At 63.3% G+C, this 20,173-nt stretch overlaps 1 protein-coding gene across 2 annotated transcripts in view; it reads right to left on the bottom strand.

The window, feature by feature from the left end:
• Tnnt3 (troponin T3, fast skeletal type) overlaps positions 1-7,118 on the bottom strand; it is a 7,162-nt gene extending 44 nt beyond the window's left edge. Inside the window, exons 1-8 of one of the 2 annotated variants that reach the window (XM_027953538.2) lie at positions 7,073-7,118; positions 3,770-3,886; positions 3,607-3,684; positions 3,303-3,416; positions 3,116-3,225; positions 2,909-2,999; positions 1,999-2,039; positions 1-88 (exon numbers count right to left, since the gene is read on the bottom strand). The exon at positions 1-88 is cut by the window's left edge and continues 44 nt beyond it. In XM_027953538.2, the coding sequence (XP_027809339.2) occupies positions 34-88; positions 1,999-2,039; positions 2,909-2,999; positions 3,116-3,225; positions 3,303-3,416; positions 3,607-3,684; positions 3,770-3,853 (573 nt within the window). In that variant the 5' untranslated portion in view covers positions 3,854-3,886; positions 7,073-7,118 and the 3' untranslated portion in view covers positions 1-33. Of the gene's footprint in view, positions 89-1,388; positions 1,430-1,998; positions 2,040-2,908; positions 3,000-3,115; positions 3,226-3,302; positions 3,417-3,606; positions 3,685-3,769; positions 3,887-7,072 lie in introns of both variants that reach the window. The other variant, XM_027953537.2, reaches the window with a different exon arrangement.
• Positions 7,119-20,173: the final 13,055 nt, after the last annotated feature.

Below are 20,173 nucleotides of genomic sequence, written 5' to 3'. Positions count from 1 at the left end.
GGCCGGGTCTCCGCCGCGGGGCCTCCTGGCCCCTTACTTCCAGCGCCCGCCGACTTTGCCCTTGGCGGTGGCCCCGGCCTTCTTGCTGCTGCAGATGGGAGGCAAGTTGTTCTTGAGTCTGAGCATCAGCCCGGCCGGGAGGGCAGCCTTGAGAGGCAGAGCCCCTCCCTGGCTTGCAGCCCTGGCCTCCCCAGTGTGGACCTCTAGCCCTGGCCTCCCACAGGACGAGGTCCTGGCCAAGCCTCACAACCCCCCACACACACTTCTTCCCCTCTGCACAGCACTGACTCACCTGTACTGGCCTGGCCAGGGGCCTGGGGCTTGGGCTTAGTGTGGTTAGCAGGGGTGGGCACGGGGCAGGGCCACCCTCTGTCTTCCCTGCCCTGCCTGGGGTTGCTGCAGACAGACCCCAGTGGGTGGAGACTGTCTTGGCAGATGACGACTCTCTTCCCCACACAGTCTGTGCCACTCTGGGTGTCAGATAAGTGTGGCCATCCCCAGGAGCCTGTCCCCTCTTCTGAGGGTTTGAGGACCTTTGTGCACCCAAGAGCCAGGAGGTGCTGAGTGGGGCCAAGGCAGGCGGAAGACAGAGGGCTTCGGCCCCAGAGGCTGGCACGACAGGACCATTCCTGAGCACACACGCGTGAACACACACACGTGCACATGCACACCCATGACAGTCCTGGCCCACAGAACCGAGACCCTCCCTGGAGGGGGGCCCGTCTCTGGGAGCAGAAGGGCCTCTGGGAAGAGGGAGGAAGCCCTGGGAGGCAGGAGCTCCACCAGGCTCTCGGGGAGGGACAGCCTGCAGCCAGGCTCAGTGACCAGACCCCCAGTGGCATGTCCCTGGCACCAGAGCTCAGCCCGGGGGGCGGGGAGAAGTGTTGCCCTGGGTCCCCGCACCCCGTGGGGCACGATTCCATGGCCCAAGGGCACTTTCTGAGGAACCGAGGGTTGCAGAGGGGCCGTGTCGCCCCCCAGGTCAGCCTCTGAACTCCCCGCCCCAGGTCACCTTGGAGGGTGACACTCTGGGTGTCCAGGCTGGCCATGCAAGGCCATCTGAAGGCCCCTGAGAGCCTCCCCATGCTGGGGGCCTCCTGCAGCCCTCTGCTTGCTGGCCGGTGCTGGGCACCTGAGGGCATCACTTGCAAACCCCCTCTGGCACCCCCTCCTGTGAGCAGGTGACGAGGGTCCACAGGCCCCAGGGCACAGGACCTGGACATGCCAGCGGGGGCTCTGCCGGTTAGTTGTGTTACTGCTCTGCTGAGGGCTGGCCACTACTGGCCCTTGCTCAGGGGCTGGCTAAAACGCCAGGCCCGCATGGACAGTGGCAGCAGGCCCTGTGGCCCCTGTGCCCAGGGCAGAGCAAGGTGGGCCAGGCTACTCACTGCTTCTGGGCCTGGTCGATGCGGCTCCTGAGGGTGGTGATCTGCAAACAACACAGGCGACTTACCGCGAGGGGGACCCGGGGGCCCAGCCACAGCAGCAGAGCGGTGGCTCCGTGCTGGCTCCTGTTCCTGGCTCCTTGGGGAGGGCGCTGTCCCTTGCCCTCGGGTTGCTGACCCGACTCATCTCGCTGGCCTGTACTGGCCTGCGATACCACACACAGCAGCTGCACAGCTGGCCACTTACCTTCCAACTGCAGCAGGCCATGGGGCAGGGTGGAGGTGAGGCCCGCAGACCCTCCTTCCAGCCCCCGGCCCCTGACTCCGACCCTCCTGCTCCTGGCCCCACCCCTGCTCCCAGCTTGGTGGCCAAGGCACCTGGTTCCCCAGCTCCTGGGAAGCAGAGGCCCTTCCTCTCCTGCCAACAAGGGCAGCAGGCCAGCCTCAAGGCCACGTCTGGAGGCAGGAGGGGACAGGGGCAGGAAGGAGAGTACCAAGGCCACGGAGGGCCAGCCTGCCTGCCCGACTCCGTGACCTGGCCTCTGCCATGCGAGAGGAGCACCGTGCACTGCACACGCGCGAGCCGGGCCCGCAGCGGATTCTGGCTACTCACAACTTGGCCAGCATCTCCACTCTGGCCCGGAGGGTCATGATCTAGAAAGACCGAGATGGTTACAGGGCTGGGTGGGTGGCTGAGGCTTCAAGGCCCCGCCGTGCGCTGGGCTAGTCTGGAGATGGCTCTTGGGGTTCTGAGACCCTGGGCCCTGCTGTAGGCAGCGTGTGTGTGGAGGCCAGCACACCTGACTGCCTGGTGGACACAGGGGAGCTGGCCGGGCTCTGTGTGGGCCAGCCCCAGGGGAGCCTGGAGGGTGAGGGATGCAGCGTCTCCTGGGAACCACTCAGGGCGGGCACCGGGAGGACGTGGAGGCCCAGGAGAGGCCTGCCCAGGGTTCCCGGGGAGCCGGGGCCGGTCCCGGGAGATACCCCTGCACGTGTCCTTCACCCGAGGGGTGCTGCAGGGGCGTTCAGGTGGGTGACCTCACCTTGAGAGGGAAGCTCAAGGTATCTGTGAGGTCCCAGGGCACATTCGTCACCCAGGACTGGAGCCCTCCCTGGGCCACCTGGGCCTCTGTGCGTGGGCCAGAGCTGGGCCTCACCGGCCTTCGATGCCCCACCCCAGGCAGCCCGCCTCTGACTCCAGCTTTGCCTTCGGGCCGGGGTCTGTGAGCGAAGGTCGCTCAAGGTCGCGAGCCCTCCACACAACTCCAGGCAGCCGGTGCCCCAGGAGCCACCGTCCAGAGCTGTGCATGTGCCACCCCCTCGGCCTGCTCTGAGGACAACTCAGGGCCCCTGTGGCCTAAACTCATGCTGGCCCTCAGGCAGGGTTGCCAATGTACCCGGGGGGTCTGGCCGATGCCTCGGGTGGCCAAGTGGCTGCCCCAGAAGGTGGCCTCAAGCAACAGTCCCCGCGGGGCGCAGGGGGTGGGACCCAGCGGCCCCGGGCTGGCGGTGCCTGGACTCACGTCGTATTTCTGGCGTTTCAGCTTCTCCCCAAACTCAAACTTGTCAGTCTCGAGTTGGTACAGGGTTTCCCAGAGCTCCTTAGCCTTGTCCCTGAGGGGAAAGGACGGCACAGGTGGGCCGGCCTGAGAGCCGGGGCCTCCCCTCCTGCACCCTCCTCAGGCCCCGGGAAGGGACAAGGCCGCCTGGGCCCCCCGACGGGCCCCCACCTCAGCTTGTCGTCGCCGAGGTGGTCGATGTTGAGGGGCTTGCGTCTCTCGGCCAGGATCTTCTTCTTCATCTCCCGGGCCGTCTGCTTCTTGCCTCTCTTCTGGTCGGCCTGAAGGGGACGTGGGGTCTCAGGAGGGGCCCGGGCACCAGCCAGGCCCCAGGCCCCTCCTGGCCCCGCCCGCCTACCTTGGCCAGGTAGCTGCTGTAGTTGGCCCCCATGGAGGACAGGGCCTTCTTCTTCTTCAGGTCGTCCTCGGCCCTCCTCTTGGCGTCCTCCTCCTCCCTGCGGGCCTTCTCCTCCTGTGGAGACCACAGCCCCGGACCCTCAGGGGCAGGGGCAGACCGCCCCCCACCCTGTGGACGCAGAGGTTGCCGGGAGGAATCTCAGGGTCAGTGTTACGGCGGGGCAGGGCTTTGACTCCTGGCTCTGACCGCTGGCCCCCACAGCTTGACCACTGGGGAAAGGCCCGAGGCCGGACACCCCGCTCACCGCCAGGCGGTTCTGGCGCTCACGCTCCTTCTCTGCCCGGATCCTCTGCTGCTCAGCCCTCTCCGCCCGGCGCTTCTCCTGTGGCCAGGAGGCAGGTCAGTCCAGCCTTGCCACCGGCACCCTCCAAGTGTGCCCGGCGGCCTCCACCCATGGCCACACTCACGATCCTCTCTTTGAGGGCAATCAGCTCCTCCTCCTCTTTCTTGCGGGCTTCGAAGTGGCTGTCGATGAGGGCCTGCAGCTCCATGAGGTCCTTGTTCTGGCGCTTCTTCTGGATGTCCTGTGGGCAGAGAGGCCTGTAGCTTCCACCCCTCCACCCGGCCTGGCCTCTACCTGGGGAAAGTGGCACCTGTGCCCCAAAAAAGCCCTGCCTGCTCGGGCCACCAGGGCAACTGTCTTTCTTGCTGCCCTCTTGGGGCCATGGGTGGCCTGATCCCCAAGCCTCAGGGTTGGATGATGCCCTTCTTGGAGGTGACCCAGGCATGGCTGTACCATGAGGTCAGTAGCATCCCTAGGGTGGACTGACCCTGTCATCATGCTCAGAGATGCCCTTCAGGGGCTGAGCCTGGGGGAAGGAGTGAGCTGTGCACACTTGTTGTGTGAACAGATGAATGAGTGTGTAGATGGAAGGAAGTAGGTAATGGGTGGGTGAGCGGGACAGGGGTTGGAGAGATGGACGGATGACGATGGAGCAGTGGGTGGATGGACAGTGGGTGGACAGTGGGATCAGTGAGCAGGCAGTGGGTGGGTAGACTCATGAATAGGCAGATAATGATGGATGGATAGATCAATGGAAGGAAGGAAGATGGATGATGGAAAGAGCTGGACTGAGGATAGAAGAAAGGATGGGTGGAGGGTGGGTGGAAGGAAGGGTGGGCAGATGGAAGGATGGGTGGAGGATGGGTGGAAGGAAGGGTGGGCAGGTGGAAGGATGGAGGGTGGATGGGTGGAAGGAAGGGTGGGCAGATGGAAGGATGGAGGGTGGATGGGTGGAAGGAAGGGTGGGCAGATGGAAGGATGGGTGGAGGGTGGGTGGGTGGAAGGAAGGGTGGGCAGGTGGAAGGATGGGTGGAAGGAAGGGTGGGCAGATGGAAGGATGGGTGGAGGGTGGGTGGAAGGAAGGGTGGGCAGGTGGAAGGATGGGTGGAGGGTGGGTGGAAGGAAGGGTGGGCAGATGGAAGGATGGGTGGAGGGTGGGTGGAAGGAAGGGTGGGCAGATGGAAGGATGGGTGGAGGGTGGGTGGAAGGAAGGGTGGGCAGATGGAAGGATGGGTGGAGGGTGGGTGGAAGGAAGGGTGGGCAGGTGGAAGGATGGGTGGAGGGTGGGTGGAAGGAAGGGTGAGCAGGTGGAAGGATGGAGGGTGGATGGGTGGAAGGAAGGGTGGGCAGATGGAAGGATGGGTGGAGGGTGGGTGGAAGGAAGGGTGGGCAGGTGGAAGGATGGAGGGTGGATGGGTGGAAGGAAGGGTGGGCAGATGGAAGGATGGAGGGTGGATGGGTGGAAGGAAGGGTGGGCAGATGGAAGGATGGGTGGAGGGTGGGTGGGTGGAAGGAAGGGTGGGCAGGTGGAAGGATGGGTGGAAGGAAGGGTGGGCAGATGGAAGGATGGGTGGAGGATGGGTGGAAGGAAGGGTGGGCAGGTGGAAGGATGGAGGGTGGATGGGTGGAAGGAAGGGTGGGTAGATGGAAGGATGGAGGGTGGATGGGTGGAAGGAAGGGTGGGCAGATGGAAGGATGGAGGGTGGAGGGTGGGTGGAAGGAAGGGTGGGCAGGTGGAAGGATGGAGGGTGGGTGGAAGGAAGGGTGGGCAGGTGGAAGGATGGGTGGAGGGTGGGTGGAAGGAAGGGTGGGCAGGTGGAAGGATGGAGGGTGGATGGGTGGAAGGAAGGGTGGGCAGGTGGAAGGATGGGTGGAGGGTGGGTGGAAGGAAGGGTGGGCAGGTGGAAGGATGGAGGGTGGATGGGTGGAAGGAAGGGTGGGCAGATGGAAGGATGGAGGGTGGAGGATGGGTGGAAGGAAGGGTGGTCAGGTGGAAGGATGGGTGGAGGGTGGGTGGAAGGAAGGGTGGGCAGGTGGAAGGATGGAGGGTGGATGGGTGGAAGGAAGGGTGGGCAGGTGGAAGGATGGAGGGTGGATGGGTGGAAGGAAGGGTGGGCAGGTGGAAGGATGGAGGGTGGGTGGAAGGAAGGGTGGGCAGGTGGAAGGATGGAGGGTGGAGGATGGGTGGAAGGAAGGGTGGGCAGGTGGAAGGATGGAGGGTGGAGGATGGGCGGAAGGAAGGGTGGGCAGGTGGAAGGATGGGTGGAGGGTGGGTGGAAGGAAGGGTGGGCAGATGGAAGGATGGGTGGAGGGTGGATGGGTGGAAGGAAGGGTGGGCAGATGGAAGGATGGGTGGAGGGTGGATGGGTGGAAGGAAGGGTGGGCAGGTGGAAGGATGGAGGGAGGATGGGTGGAAGGAAGGGTGGGCAGGTGGAAGGATGGAGGGTGGAGGATGGGTGGAAGGAAGGGTGGGCAGGTGGAAGGATGGAGGGTGGATGGGTGGAAGGAAGGGTGGGCAGGTGGAAGGATGGGTGGAGGGTGGGTGGAAGGAAGGGTGGGCAGGTGGAAGGATGGAGGGTGGATGGGTGGAAGGAAGGGTGGGCAGATGGAAGGATGGAGGGTGGAGGATGGGTGGAAGGAAGGGTGGTCAGGTGGAAGGATGGGTGGAGGGTGGGTGGAAGGAAGGGTGGGCAGGTGGAAGGATGGAGGGTGGATGGGTGGAAGGAAGGGTGGGCAGGTGGAAGGATGGAGGGTGGATGGGTGGAAGGAAGGGTGGGCAGGTGGAAGGATGGAGGGTGGGTGGAAGGAAGGGTGGGCAGGTGGAAGGATGGAGGGTGGAGGATGGGTGGAAGGAAGGGTGGGCAGGTGGAAGGATGGAGGGTGGAGGATGGGCGGAAGGAAGGGTGGGCAGGTGGAAGGATGGGTGGAGGGTGGGTGGAAGGAAGGGTGGGCAGATGGAAGGATGGGTGGAGGGTGGATGGGTGGAAGGAAGGGTGGGCAGATGGAAGGATGGGTGGAGGGTGGATGGGTGGAAGGAAGGGTGGGCAGGTGGAAGGATGGAGGGAGGATGGGTGGAAGGAAGGGTGGGCAGGTGGAAGGATGGAGGGTGGAGGATGGGTGGAAGGAAGGGTGGGTAGATGGAAGGATGGAGGGTGGATGGGTGGAAGGAAGGGTGGGCAGGTGGAAGGATGGGTGGAGGATGGGTGGAAGGAAGGGTGGGCAGGTGGAGGGATGGAGGGTGGGTGGATGGATGACGAGTGGAGAGAGAGAAGGATGGGTGGGGAGAAGGGAGAGGTGCATATTCTAGGAGTGTGTCCAGGGCTGGCTCATGAAGCCCTGGCTCTGCTACTTGAGACGAGGGGGCAGAGGCCCACCTGGCGCTCAGTGGTAGGCTTGGGGCGCTCTGATTTGAGTCCTGTACACTTACATCAAAGTCTACTTTCTCCCCTTCCGGGATCTTAGGAGCAGTGAGTCTGAGGAAGAGAGAGAGGCTGGTGAGAGGATACCGAGATGCCCACCCAAGGGGGCTGTCGTGCCCTGGTGCCCCAGTCCCCCTGGCCCTGGCCTGGTGCCCTGTTGAGGTCGCTGCACCTGACTGTGCATTCACCTGAGCTTTGTTCTCGTCAGACTCAGGACCCTCACGCCCAGGGCCTGCCCCCTGGAGGAGGCCTCAACCACCCCAGCCCCCGGGTTCTGCTGGCTGTCTCTCCGTCTCTGCAGGGAAGGCACCTCAGTTTCTGTCTCAAACCAAGGAGGCAGGGTGGCCCCCGCAGCCCTCGGGGAACAAGGGTGGCGTTTGCCTCTGTGGTCGGGACCGGCCGTGGAGACCCTTCCCGCTTTTCTGGCCACTCTTTAATCTCTCTTTCTGGGGCCCAGGGAGGGAAAGAGGCATTCTAGGAGGAAGGAGCCCCCGGTCCACCGGCCGTGCAGCCCCCTCCTCCCACCAATATGTTCCAGATGGAGCGGAGAGTTGAGACAAGGGCTTTTTAAAACAACCACAGAGGAAAGTGGAGCGGGGTGTCGATCAAACGCTGGAGTGGGAAGGGATTTTCTGAGCTTGGAAGCATCAGAAGTTCCCTCCAAGGGAGAGATGTGCAGATGGCCCCATGCAAATGAGAAACTTATGTATGTGCAAGAAGGCAAACTCGGGAGCCAGGGGAAAAGCACAGACTAAGAAAATATTTTCAGCAAATACAGAGAAGACTTATATCCTTATGCAAACTGATGATTGAGAAAACATAGAGACGTGTCCACTGTGAGATAAATGAGCACAGGGCACAAACTACTGCCTCTCCGAGAAGAAAGACAACCCGTTCACAAACGGGGAAAGGCTGGCCCTCGCGCCATCGGAGGAATGCAAAGGAAAACAACCGTGGGATGCCGTTTGCCATCCATCAAGGGCGAGCGCGGAGGCAGCCTCTGCCTCGGGTGAGGAGGGTGTGGGACACAGAACGGCTCACATCCCACGTAGGAGGCCCGCTTGGCCAAGCCCTCGTGGAGAGCAATTTGGCAAGGGACATGGCAGTCTTAAGAACGCTCATACTCTTTGACCCAGTAATTCTAGTTCTGGGAATGTGGCCTAGGGAAATAGCCCTGAAGACGGAAAACGCGTCCACCCGGCGTCACTAATGATAGCGAAGAACTTGGGGAGCCTGCAGCAGGGCATGGGCAGGAAAACCACCGTTTGTCCAATCGATGGAATATTACGTGGCCATTCAAAATATTTAAGAAGACTATATAAAAACATGGAAAAATACTTATGAATAGTGCTAAATTTTAAAAAAGCAGAATTCAAGGCTGTATAGACAGTCTGATGTTTGAAAAACAGCTAGAGTTGAGGTCTTTTTTTCCGAGCCCTTTGCATGGAAAAAGAGTAGGAAGAAATAAGTATTTTTATTTCTTTCTGTTCCTTTCCACAGTCTGGCGGGCTGGTGGGTGGGTGGGAGAATGATGGATGAATTTCTTCTTCTTCGTTTGACTTTTATGTATTTTCCAAATTTCCTTTAATAAGGTGTTTTGTTTTCATAATGAAAACACAAACAATATTTTCTAAAATGAGAAAATATCTTGTGCTCTGGCATCAATTTATTTAAAATTGCCAAAAAAATAAAGTGCAAAGGCCGTGAATAAGCTGGCCAAACCCTTCCTGCATCTTCACCTTCCTGCGACTCTGCAGAGACCCCACCCCCACCCCCGGGAGCAAACCTGAGTCCCACCTCGGGCAGAGTGAGGGGCAGGCAGGCTGCTGGGGGGGGGGGGGCAGAGTGAGGGGCAGGCAGGCTGCTGGGGGGCAGGAGGGGCAGGCAGGCTGCTGGGGGGGCAGGAGGGGCAGACAGGTTGCTGGGGGGGCAGAGTGAGGGGCAGGCAGGCTGCTGGGGGGGGCAGAGTGAGGGGCAGGCAGGCTGCTGGGGGGCAGGAGGGGCAGGCAGGCTGCTGGGGGGGCAGAGTGGGGGGCAGACAGGCTGCTGGGGGGGCAGAGTGGGGGGGCAGGCAGGCTGCTGGGGGGGCAGAGTGAGGGGCAGGCAGGCTGCTGGGGGGGGCAGAGTGAGGGGCAGGCAGGCTGCTGGGGGGGCAGAGTGAGGGGCAGGCAGGCTGCTGGGGGGGGCAGAGTGAGGGGCAGGCAGGCTGCTGGGGGGCAGGAGGGGCAGGCAGGCTGCTGGGGGGCAGGAGGGGCAGACAGGCTGCTGGGGGGGCAGAGTGAGGGGCAGGCAGGCTGCTGGGGGGGGGGCAGGAGGGGCAGACAGGCTGCTAGGGGGCAGGAGGGGCAGACAGGCTGCTGGGGGGACAGAGTGGGGGGGCAGGCAGGCTGTTGGGGGGTGCAGAGTGGGGGGCAGACAGGCTGCTGGGGGGACAGAGTGGGGGGGCAGGCAGGCTGCTGGGGGGGCAGAGTGGGGGGCAGACAGGCTGCTGGGGGGGCAGAGTGGGGGGCAGACAGGCTGCTGGGGGGCAGAGTGGGGGGCAGACAGGCTGCTGGGGGGGCAGAGTGGGGGGGCAGGCAGGCTGCTGGGGGGGCAGAGTGAGGGGCAGGCAGGCTGCTGGGGGGGCAGAGTGGGGGGCAGGCAGGCTGCTGGGGGGCAGGAGAGGCTCTGCAGAAGGGCCGAGGCTTGTGCGTCCCACCAAAGCCAGGAAGTCAGGGTTGGATTTTTTTTTTAATCTCGTGAAAGGAGGGCAAGACCCTCCCTAAAAGCAGGGTTCCCAAGAGGCCTGCGTAAGAGCGCCCAGGCAGCAAGCTGGTGTGGACAGGGTCCATCTGATGTGGCGAAGCCCTTCCTTCCACATCCCACCACACGCACTCCATGTCTGTTTTTCCATCTGGGGCCCTGGGAGACCCCCCAGCAGAGCTGGGCACAGCAAGGCTGGGGGGCAGCCTGAGCTCCGTTTTGCCTTTCTTCCCTCGGCTGGGGCCTCCTCCTGCAGGCAGCCCCCGGGGCCTGCAGCGTCACACCCTCCTGTGCTTCCTGTCTGTCTCCTGGGCGACATCGGTCCCTGTGGTTTGAGCACTTGGACCTTTCCTTTAGGGCAGACCCAGGCCTCCCACCCGGGGCCATAACCACTGACCACCCCAGCCCAGCGGACGCCATACTCACTGGGGTCTTGGCTTCTTCTCTGGTCACCACGGCACCAGTGTGGGGAGAGGGGGAGAAAGAGAGACCCGGTGAGAGGGGTGGCTGCCTCCTGCCGACAGGGACCACCAAGATGGGGTCTTCCTTTGCTCTGGCCTGTGGGGGCCACCTGCCTCTCCAGCTGAGCCCACCCCTCGGCCCCCCACTCGGGGTCCCTGGGGCTCTGAGAAGGGCTGAAGTGCAGGGTGAAGAGAGAGGGAGGACCTGCTGCCAAAGGTCAGAGGCCAGGGAGGGAAGAGGCCCAGACAGGTGGGGGCCTGGAGGAGCCTGGGAGCGGCTGGTCTGCGCTGGTCCCACCGACTGCCCACCTCGGCAGGCAGAAGCTCACCCGGCACCCAAGCCCCACGGCGAACACTGTGCCAAGCAGAGAGGCCCTTGGCTAAGGGCCTAGGCGTGTGGTGCCAAGAGCACAGGAGGACAGGTAGACAGGCGGGGAGGAGGACCGCAGAGCCAGAGGGCCAGGGTCCCCAGGACCTGGTGAGGGGGGCGCAGCAGGAGCTGCAGTCCCTCACCTTCCCCTCCTCCCGCTCCTCTGTGGCGTCTCCGTGGATCGGCTAAGCGCACATGCAACAGAAAAGCCAGGACGCTGGTGCGGGGCAGCACTGGGCGACGCCAGCAGGGCAGCAGGAGGGGGCAGGCTGTGCCCACGCTCCCCATGGGCACCCCAGCTGCAGCCCGAGCATCGCTCTCCAGGGCACGGAGAGAGCTGGGTGCAGTGGAGACCCTTCCTGGATAGGGTGCCGGGAGGCCCAGGGACCCCACTCAACGGGCCATGCTCTCCTATCCTCTCAGTCTGGGCTGGGCTGGGCACAGCCTTTTGACCCTGGGCAGTTCCAGAGGCCCTCTGTCTGCAAGGTCAGTTTTGCTGGGCTGAATGCCAGTGGGTCAAGGAACCCTCACGCTGACTCTGAGCCGAGGAGGGTGCAAGCCTCTCCTGTTGTCCATCCCTAACCCTGCAGTCCTGGCCACCCCATGTCAAGATCCTCCGCAGCCCTCACCGTGCCCCGAGGGCTCTCTCACCCAGGGCAGCGGCCTCCTGGCCCGGGGGAGCCGTGCTTCTCCCCTGGCGCCTGGGTCGGCCTCTCTGGGACACCCACCCCTTCCTCTCCCTGAGCTACCTCTAGGTTCTGCCTCGAGAAGATGGCCTGTCCCCCAGGCCAGGGCCCCTGAGCCTCGACGAGTAGCCACCCCCAGCTAGTGGGGGCCGCTTCCTTTGTGGGTGTTGACCCCTAGGCCCAGCCTGGGGAGTGCTGGCCAGGCCTGGCCTGGTACGCAGACCCCTGCCCTGCAGTGCCCTCCGCCTGCCCTGCCTCTGCCAGGCCGAGCAGGACCTGCTGAGAGGGCATCTGGGGCCAGCAGCCGTCCCCATCTGAGGCCGGTGGGGGTCTGCCCGCTGACCCTGGACAGCGCCTGTGCTTGGTGGGGTCTGCAGCGTGTGCTCCGGCTCATGACCGTGCAGTTGCTCGGGGACAACGCAGGTGGTGGATCCTGCAGTGTGGCCTTGACTGGCAGGTGGGCCTCACGCCGCCCTTTCCCGATGCCCAGATGCACATGGGGTCTCCTGTGAGGCCCTGTGCAGGGTCTGGGGCCCAGGGCAGGGTAGGAGCAAGAGCCGCAGGGCGGCCACGTGGCCAGCGGCAAAGCTTCCTGTGTGGCACTGCCTGCCTGCCCCCCCGACTCCCTCCCTCCTGTGTGTCCATCCTGGGCCTCAGGGCCGGTCCCAGGATGGCCTGGTGACCTTGTCGCCCACTAGACTGGCTCCTGGACACCATTTTCCTGCGTGGCCTGGGAGTCCACCCCCCGTCCCTCTCCTTCCATGTCTGGGTGACCTCTCTGGGCAGGCAGGGCTGGAGTGGGGGTCCCCGGCCCAGCGGGAAGGCCCCGCGGCCCACCGAGGCAGCAGGTGATTGGAGAGAAGCTCCCGAGCAGCGCCCTGACCTGGATCTGCAGCTCCGCCCAGCACACCAGCCTGCTGCGGGAGGGCAGGCCCCCCGGTCCCCTCTCGCCTGCCCGGGTGTGTCTGGCCCTGGCCCAGGCGAGGGTGGGATGCTGGGACCTGACTGACGGCTCATTTGCACGCACGGCCCCCGGCTGTTCCAGCTCCCTGACGTCCCCACCTTGGGCCTCAGCCGGCTGTTCTGCTTCACCCCACTTGCCCTTCCACCCTCCCTGCCACCTCACCGCCTCCTTACTTTACTTCACTGGCTTCCTATCTGTGGCAGGGCGGAGGCCACCCACCCTACCCCTCCTCTCTGCTCTTCTCTATTCCACCTGATGAGTCCAGAGGGTCCCAGTGGACCCCAGCACCATCCTCCCAAGATCTGCTTCACCGTCCCTGCCCCTGAACCCTCTGCCAGATTGACAGGGGGAGCTTCACCTGTCTCTAGTCCCACCTGAGTCGGACTTCAGTTAGAGGCCTGAGGCTCAGTCCAAGGTGGGGGACTTGGAAGTGCGGTGGGACACAGGGGGCCAGGGGACAGAGGAGGAAGGGGCAGCTCTGGTTGGCTGCAGTGCGAGGCCTACCTTCCTGGACTTCCTCTGGAAGCAGCGTCAGGCAGCACCAGGTTGGGGAGAGAAAGAGGAGAGACACCGTGAGTGGAGGGGCGGGGTGGGGGGGGCAGAGCCGCCAACCACAGGACCGGGTGCGGGGCTGGCAGCCTCTTGTCCCTTCTGGCCCTGCTCCTGCACACACTCACATTGGCCATGTGGCTCTGAAGTCATGTCACATACCTGGTTCATGAACTTCAGGGGCTAAGGAGGCCACAGAGCAAGAGGCAAACCGCGGGTCAGAGCCAAAGGAGAGGGATCCGAGGTTAAGTGGAAACAGCCCGTCACCAAGGCCACGGGGAGGGGACGTGCAGGGTGAGCAAGACATGGATTAGAGTTAGCCGGGGTGCTGTCCCCCCAGCCCTGCTTCCCCCAACTCCTGTGGCCCACTCGGGAGCAGGAAAGGCAGGAAAGCCTCAGCCCACCCTCAGCCTGACCTGTCTCAAAATCAGGGAAATGGAGGCAGGGGGGTTGGGGACGCAGGCCGTGAATTGTCCTGGTCACTCCATGCTGTCTGTCCCAGGGAGCTGCCGTGGTGGGCTCCCCCTTCTTTCCCTACCACCTCTAGAGTGTCCAGGCCTGCAACCTGGTAGTGGCTCCAGGGACCTGCGAAGGGGCTGTAGCCCAGGGACGCAGGCCCCAGGGACAGGTGCACACCTGGGATGCCCTGTCTACTGCCGTCCTAACAGCCACATGCAGACCTCCTTTGCTGCCCTGCCTGGCCCAGACCCCAAGAAAGGCTGGGATGAAGGCATCTGCCAGGCCGCAGGGCCTCTCCCGACACTTGAGCTATCCTGAGATGTGGCTTCATGTCCTGGTCTGGCTGCGGGGTCAGAGGCTGCCACCATGGGGACTCTCAGTTCCCTGGCCCCATCTCCCCCGATCCTCACACCAGCTGCTCCCAGCTGAGCGGCGCATGGTCCCCAACAGCAGGGACTCGGGGGGGGGGGGCCTTGGCCGCCTCTGGGGCCCACTGGGGTCCTGCACCCTCTCTGTCAAGCATCGGCCTTGGTTAGTGGGTTACTACTGGGGGCCACATGTGGGGCCCCTTGGCTGGCTGGCGCCTCATGGCCTCCCCTTCTCCCCACCCCCTGGGCTCCAGCCAGGCCCCGGGCCCCACATGGGGACCAGAAGTCCATGTGCGCCTACCTTCCTCCTGGACTTCTGCTGCGGAGGGGTGCCAGGGCGTGCAGGGTGGCAGGGAGGAGAGAGGACAGGATTAGACAGGAGGTCCCCGAGTCCTTAGAGACGGGGGCCAGGGTCGCACCCAGCGGGGAGACAAGCACACCAGGGCCACTGTGAGGGTGGGGACAGTGGGTAGGACGACTGGAGCTGGCGGGGGCTGGGCCCTGGGCCCACTCACCTTCCTCCTCCTGGGCCTCTTCTGAGGTGAGAGAAGCCGAGAGCAGGAACGAGCAGGGAAGGAAGGAACAGGACCGTCATTAGAGGCATGTGGCCGGGGGGGACAGGAGGTGGCCTGTGTGGGGAGTCCACAGGGGCCTCCCAAGACATTCAGGCACACTCAGCCTGCACAGTGCCCAGCCTGGCTGGGCTTGGGCCTGGGCCTCCCTGCAGGGGCACTCACACCCCTGCACTCCCCACTCGGACCTGGCCGTTGTGCGTCCAGGGAGCTGTGGTGCATGCAGAGGCCCTGCCTATGTCGTGCTTTGCAGGAGACAGAGGGTCCTGGGGTTCGTGACCTCTGTGCCTTGAGGAAGCTTGGGTGTGTGGCCTGACAGGGAAGGTCCCTGTCTCGGGGGTGCCTGGAGGAAAGCGCGGCCTGAGACCCTTCTGTGGCATTCCCCAGGGGACGGCCAGCGCCCGGGCCCTCTTGCCCACTCAGAAAGGAGCCTTGCCACCTTTTCGGCAGAAAAAGAAACATTTTGCTGACGTTGTTAAGGTAGCGAATGTTTTCAAAATATTTTCAAAACATAACACCCAGAAGACCTCGCCGGCTAAAGCTGCGCTGATAGCCGCCCCCAGTTGAGTGGGAGCCAGGATCCTGAGCAGCGCCCGTCGCGCCTGGGAACTGCCACGGCCCAGCGCTCCCAGGTGCGCCCGCGCCCAGTGATCCCCACCCGCCCACGCCTGCCCGGGCTCGACAGATCCAGGGAGGTGCTCTGAGTGCGCCCCAGGGTGCAGGGGTGGGGGGTGGTATGGAGAGATGCTGAGAGACAGAGACAAGGAGACAGAGAGAGATTGAGAGACAGGGACAGATGCTGAGAGACAGAGAGACACGGAGACAGGGAGTCAGAAACAAGAGGACAGAGAGAGACTGAGAGATAGACAGAGACCGGGAGAGACAGGGACAGACAGAGACACGGGGAGGAGCTGAGAGATGGCAGCTGTGCGCCCCGGCCCTGATATTAATGGGTGAGAGTTTTAATGATCAGATGAAACTCCACACACTGGGCACAGACAACCACAAGGCATTCGTGAGCAATTAATGAGTGTCCATTAATGGACTGGAGTGATGGGAAGTTAATGACGACTTGATTAATGATGAAGTCATTCACCATTAACTAGGTGACACATTAATCATTAAACAAGTTAATGATTAATGCTAGTGGTTAATGGTGACGAAGATGGACAGTTAATGGGTGAGCTGAGGAGGACCCAAGGTCCAGGTGGAGAGGGCTCTGTTAAGAGGAAGGTCTGGGGTGGGCTGAGGGCCTCGAGGGCTGCCTGAGTTAGTTACCTTCCTCCTCGTACTGCTCTGCATTGGAATAGAACAAAAGAGAGGAGCCATGTTAGCAGGGGCCAGCTGCCCGGACCCTGAGGTCCAGCAGCTTCTGCCAGGGATGAGGGCCAGGGGTCCTCAGGACCAAAGAAGCCTGTCTGGCAGTGGAATGAGACCAGACCCTTGAGGTCCTCAGGGCCATACAGCCCCCAACAGGCTCCCCCGTAGGTGGAACAGGTGGAGATGTGACCACCTCTTAGAGGCCGGGGAAGGCCGGAATGCAGGGCCACTTCCAGAGGGGTTGCTCTGAAGCCCACCACATAGCAGATCTGGGACTTTCAGGCCCAGGGTTCCCAAAGGACACGTGGCACCCATGGTGACCCCCCTCCCCAGCGGAGACTTTTCCGTCTAGAGGTAGAAGTAAAGAGAGAGAAATAGCTGATACTCACCCTCAACCTGTTCACTGCAGAGGCCGGGGAGGGAGAGAGGGGGAGAGAGAAAGGGAGGTGAGGTGGACTTCTACTGGCAGGTCCGCGTGGACGGCAGAGCCAGCCCTACGCTGAAGCCCAGCCCCACACCCCACTGGGCAGGCAGCTGGCAGCAGCGGGCGGTGGGCAGTGGGCAGCGGTACTCACACTTCCTCGTCAGACATGGTGGAGGTGGGCTGTTTCTGGCGGGGGGAGGGGGAGAGTTAGGAACGGCCCGGTTCAGAAGCAGGGGGTTCTCAGAGCTGGGATGGAGAGGGCACTCCTGCGGATGGGGTTAGAGCAGACCCTTGGTCCTGGGGCAGGTCTGCCCTTGGGCACCCAGCCCCGTGAGCCCTCCCCTAGACCCAGACCTGCTCCTTCCTGCCCTGTCTCCAGCCTGGAGCTTGGAATCCAGGAGCCGGTTGGGACTCTGGAAGGTCATGGCCTCCACCCCTCCCTGGGAACCCCCAAGGAATGTCACCGGGAATGCAGAACAGGCTGCCCAATGACGCTGGAAGTCTGGCTGATGTGATTAGGACCTGCTTCTTGGTGGCCTCTGCCACTGCCCAGGCTGGGGGCCTCCCTGGGAGCCCCAAGATGGCTGAGCTTGGCTCCCCAAATGGGTAATAGGGATCTTCTCTGGCTTGTCAACTCCACTGTCCCCCATGAGAGTCCCTCTTCCCAGTGGGACTTCCATGCCACATGTCCTCCTGGAGGAAGAAGCTTCTCTACAGGGCGCCTCAGGCCCCTGAGGACCCCCTCCTCCAAATCAGAGTGCACAAGTGGCCTGTCTCCTCGTCTTCCCTCTTCTTTAGGAGATGGAGACAGTCCCTGGGCTCCCTGGGTTGCAGGAACTGGCCACCACACACCCCCACGGTGGCCTGGGATCACTCTGAGCAGCTGTGTCAGAACGTGGGCCCTGGGGTCTGAGAAACCAGACTCTCCACAGCATGTCATAGCTGACTGGAAGAGGACAGTTACGGTCCCCAGAGAACTTCCCTAAGAAGGCGCCACACATCTGTGGACTGGCATCTGCAGCCCGCTGCTAAGACGGGAGCTGTTCCCAAGCCCTCTGTGGGGAACACGGGTTTTCCCCACAAAATTAGCTGACGTGTGTCTTCAGAATCCTCGTCCGGGGCCCGGGGTACAGCCCGGGTCCTCCCAGACCCCTGCCCAGACTCTCTGGGACCTCCAGGGTATGTGGCCTATGGGGTTGTGACTCTCTGCTTCTCCTCATCCTTGGATACCGCCCACCCCTCAGGTCCAGGCCCTAACCCCTCCACCTCCCCTTAGTGCCACTCTGTGGGGAGGGGCTGCAGAGGTCGTGCCCTTCTGTGGCCACCTCTGACCCAGTAGGGTCAACACCTGTCAGTGCCGACAGAGGGGGCAGTGACCACACCCAGGGAGTTATGTACAAGGAGCAGTGACAGCTGAAGTGTCCAGAAATAGACACCAAAATCAGCAAGACGCCTCTGCCCAGAAACCCAAGACAGGGGCGGGGGGCGGGGGCGGGCGAGGGGCCAGCCTCCTTATCTCCAGTCTCCTCCAAGACCCCAGCAAGGGTCCACTCTACCAGTGGGGAAACTGAGGCTCCTGCTCCTCCTCAGAGTGCCTGAGGCCTACAGGGCTCCTTGGTGCCCCCTCCACGGTCTGGGTCACCATCCCTGTTGGTTGGGGAGAGTGAGGTGGAGGTGCTGGGGACGGGGATGGCATTGCAACAGCTGAGGGGGGACCAGTTGTCCAGTTTCATGTTCCATCTCAGAGCCTGTCAGAAAATAGCCTGTCAGGTCAAGTTCCTTGGGGCCACATGCCATCTTTCCCTCCCAAGAAGGTGACAAGGACCAAGGAGGAGGGGCAGGAGGCGCTGCCAATCACTTGCAGTAGGACTGCACCCATGCCCTGCTTTGGGCCCTGCTCCCCTGTGGCCAGCCTCACCTGGCCCCCTCTCATCCTGGATGCCCAAGAACCTCTAGAAATCTCCAAAGGACCTGGTGGGCAAGGGTACCTGGCCAGGGGATTTCAGGCGTTGAGGCCAAGGAGGGCTGGCAGGGGCCTCTTGGGAGAAACTGCTCCTTCCAGCCAAGAACGAGGCAGGAGTGTCCAGCCCCTGTGTGTTCCTGACCGGGGCTTCGGAGAGCAGCCTAGGGCTTCTCCCTGTGGATTCCTCCTTGGGGTGACCTGAGACAGCTCCTGGCCCTGCTGTCATCTATACAAAGTGGCAGTATCGGGGCGGGGGCCACTCAAGGCGGGGGCCCCAGGGATCCTGGGGACGCACTGTGCTTCTCCATGGGCCGCGCACAGAAAGCCCAGAGGGGCCCGGGGAAGCTGCGTCACAGCTGCTCTGGGGCTCTTCCTCCCTGACCCTCTCCTCTCGGCCCCCGCTCTGAGTGGCCCCTCACCTCATAGCTCCTGGGGACCCTCCCCACCTCCACACCCTGTGGTCTGGGCTGGGGCCAGGTGTCCTGCACCATCCCAAGCTCAGAGAACACCCAGGTACAATGTCAGAATCCCAGGCGGGTGCTGGCTGGCGGCCTGGTCTTGGCCACCATGCTTCCAGGTGAGGGGCTGGGCAGTTCGCTGGCCGAGGACCTCAGCCCCCAGGACTAGTGTCTCCTTGGATGCCAGGGGCCCCGTCCCGACGCAGGAGGCTCTGACCCTCCTAAGAGAGCTGCTCACTGCTGTACCCACCTGTGGTCAGGCCTGGGAAGGACAGGAACTCCCTGTGGACAGGTCCAGCACAGGCACTGCCTCCCAGCTGTCCCCTCGTGTTATAGCGGCGTTTGAGCTTTCCCAGCAGCCCATTGGCCAGCAGCTGGGCAGCCCGGGCAAGGGGGGCAGGGTGTGCCCAGGCAGTCCCCTGACCAAGTATAGGAATGGCCAGGGGAGGAGACGAAGGCAGTGAGGACAAGGAGACGTGCCTGAGAAGGAGACAGGGTCTCGCCTGCCCCAGGAAGGTGTCAGCTGCTATTTTTGCCGCCCTGGGCAGGCACATTCTTGACGGGCTGTGGAGGGAGGAGGAAGGAGCTTGGTGGCCCCAGGACAGGGCAGAGGGCTATCTCTGGGCCAGACTAGTGTGGGGTCCTCAGAGCTGGGGCCCCAATTTCCCCAGTCCCCTCCCCTTTGATGGACACACTGTGTGGGGTGTGCACTTGGCCCATCCAGGGGTCTGCATCCAGGGATCATTACCCCAGGGTGGCACCTGGCCCCAGCCCCACCTCCTCCATAGGGGACCAGCAAGCCCCCCACATCTGAGTGCCTGAAAGGCCAGACTGCTCCCTTGAGTGGACGCTACTGGGGCATGCAGAATACACAGGAGAAGTTGTGTCCTGAGCCTGGGGTGGGGGCTCCTGTCCATGGGGTCTCCTCCCCTGATCCTGGAGGGGCTCCTGCCCATGGGGTCTCCTCCCCTGATCCTGGAGGGTCTCCTGTCCATGGGGCCTCCTCCCCTGAGCTGGAGGGTCTCCTGTCCATGGGGTCTCCTCCCCTGAGCTGGAGGGGCTCCTGTCCATGGGGTCTCCTCCCCTGAGCCTGGGGTGGGGGCTCCTGTCCATGGGGTCTCCTCCCCTGATCCTGGAGGGTCTCCTGTCCATGGGGCCTCCTCCCCTGAGCTGGAGGGTCTCCTGTCCATGGGGTCTCCTCCCCTGAGCTGGAGGGGCTCCTGTCCATGGGGTCTCCTCCCCTGAGCCTGGGGTAGGGGCTCCTGTCCATGGGGTCTCCTCCCCTGATCCTGGAGGGTCTCCTGTCCATGGGGTCTCCTCCCCTGATCCTGGAGGGTCTCCTGTCCATGGGGCCTCCTCCCCTGAGCTGGAGGGGCTCCTGTCCATGGGGTCTCCTCCCCTGATCCTGGAGGGGCTCCTGTCCATGGGGTCTCCTCCCCTGATCCTGGAGGGGCTCCTGTCCATGGGGTCTCCTCCCCTGATCCTGGAGGGTCTCCTGTCCATGGGGTCTCCTCCCCTGATCCTGGAGGGGCTCCTGTCCATGGGGTCTCCTCCCCTGAGCTGGAGGGGCTCCTGTCCATGGGGTCTCCTCCCCTGATCCTGGGGTGGGGTCTCCTGTCCATGGGGTCTCCTCCCCTGAGCCTGGGGTGGGGGCTCCTGTCCATGGGGCCTCCTCCCCTGATCCTGGAGGGGCTCCTGTCCATGGGGTCTCCTCCCCTGAGCCTGGGGTGGGGACTCCTGTCCATGGGGTCTCCTCCCCTGAGCTGGAGGGGC

The sequence above is a fragment of the Marmota flaviventris genome, chromosome 9 (genome assembly GCF_047511675.1).
Source record: "Marmota flaviventris isolate mMarFla1 chromosome 9, mMarFla1.hap1, whole genome shotgun sequence".
Classification (NCBI taxonomy): domain Eukaryota; kingdom Metazoa; phylum Chordata; class Mammalia; order Rodentia; family Sciuridae; genus Marmota; species Marmota flaviventris.
The sequence above is the reverse complement of the archived record's forward strand: the minus strand, read 5'-3'. Positions and strand labels throughout refer to the sequence as shown.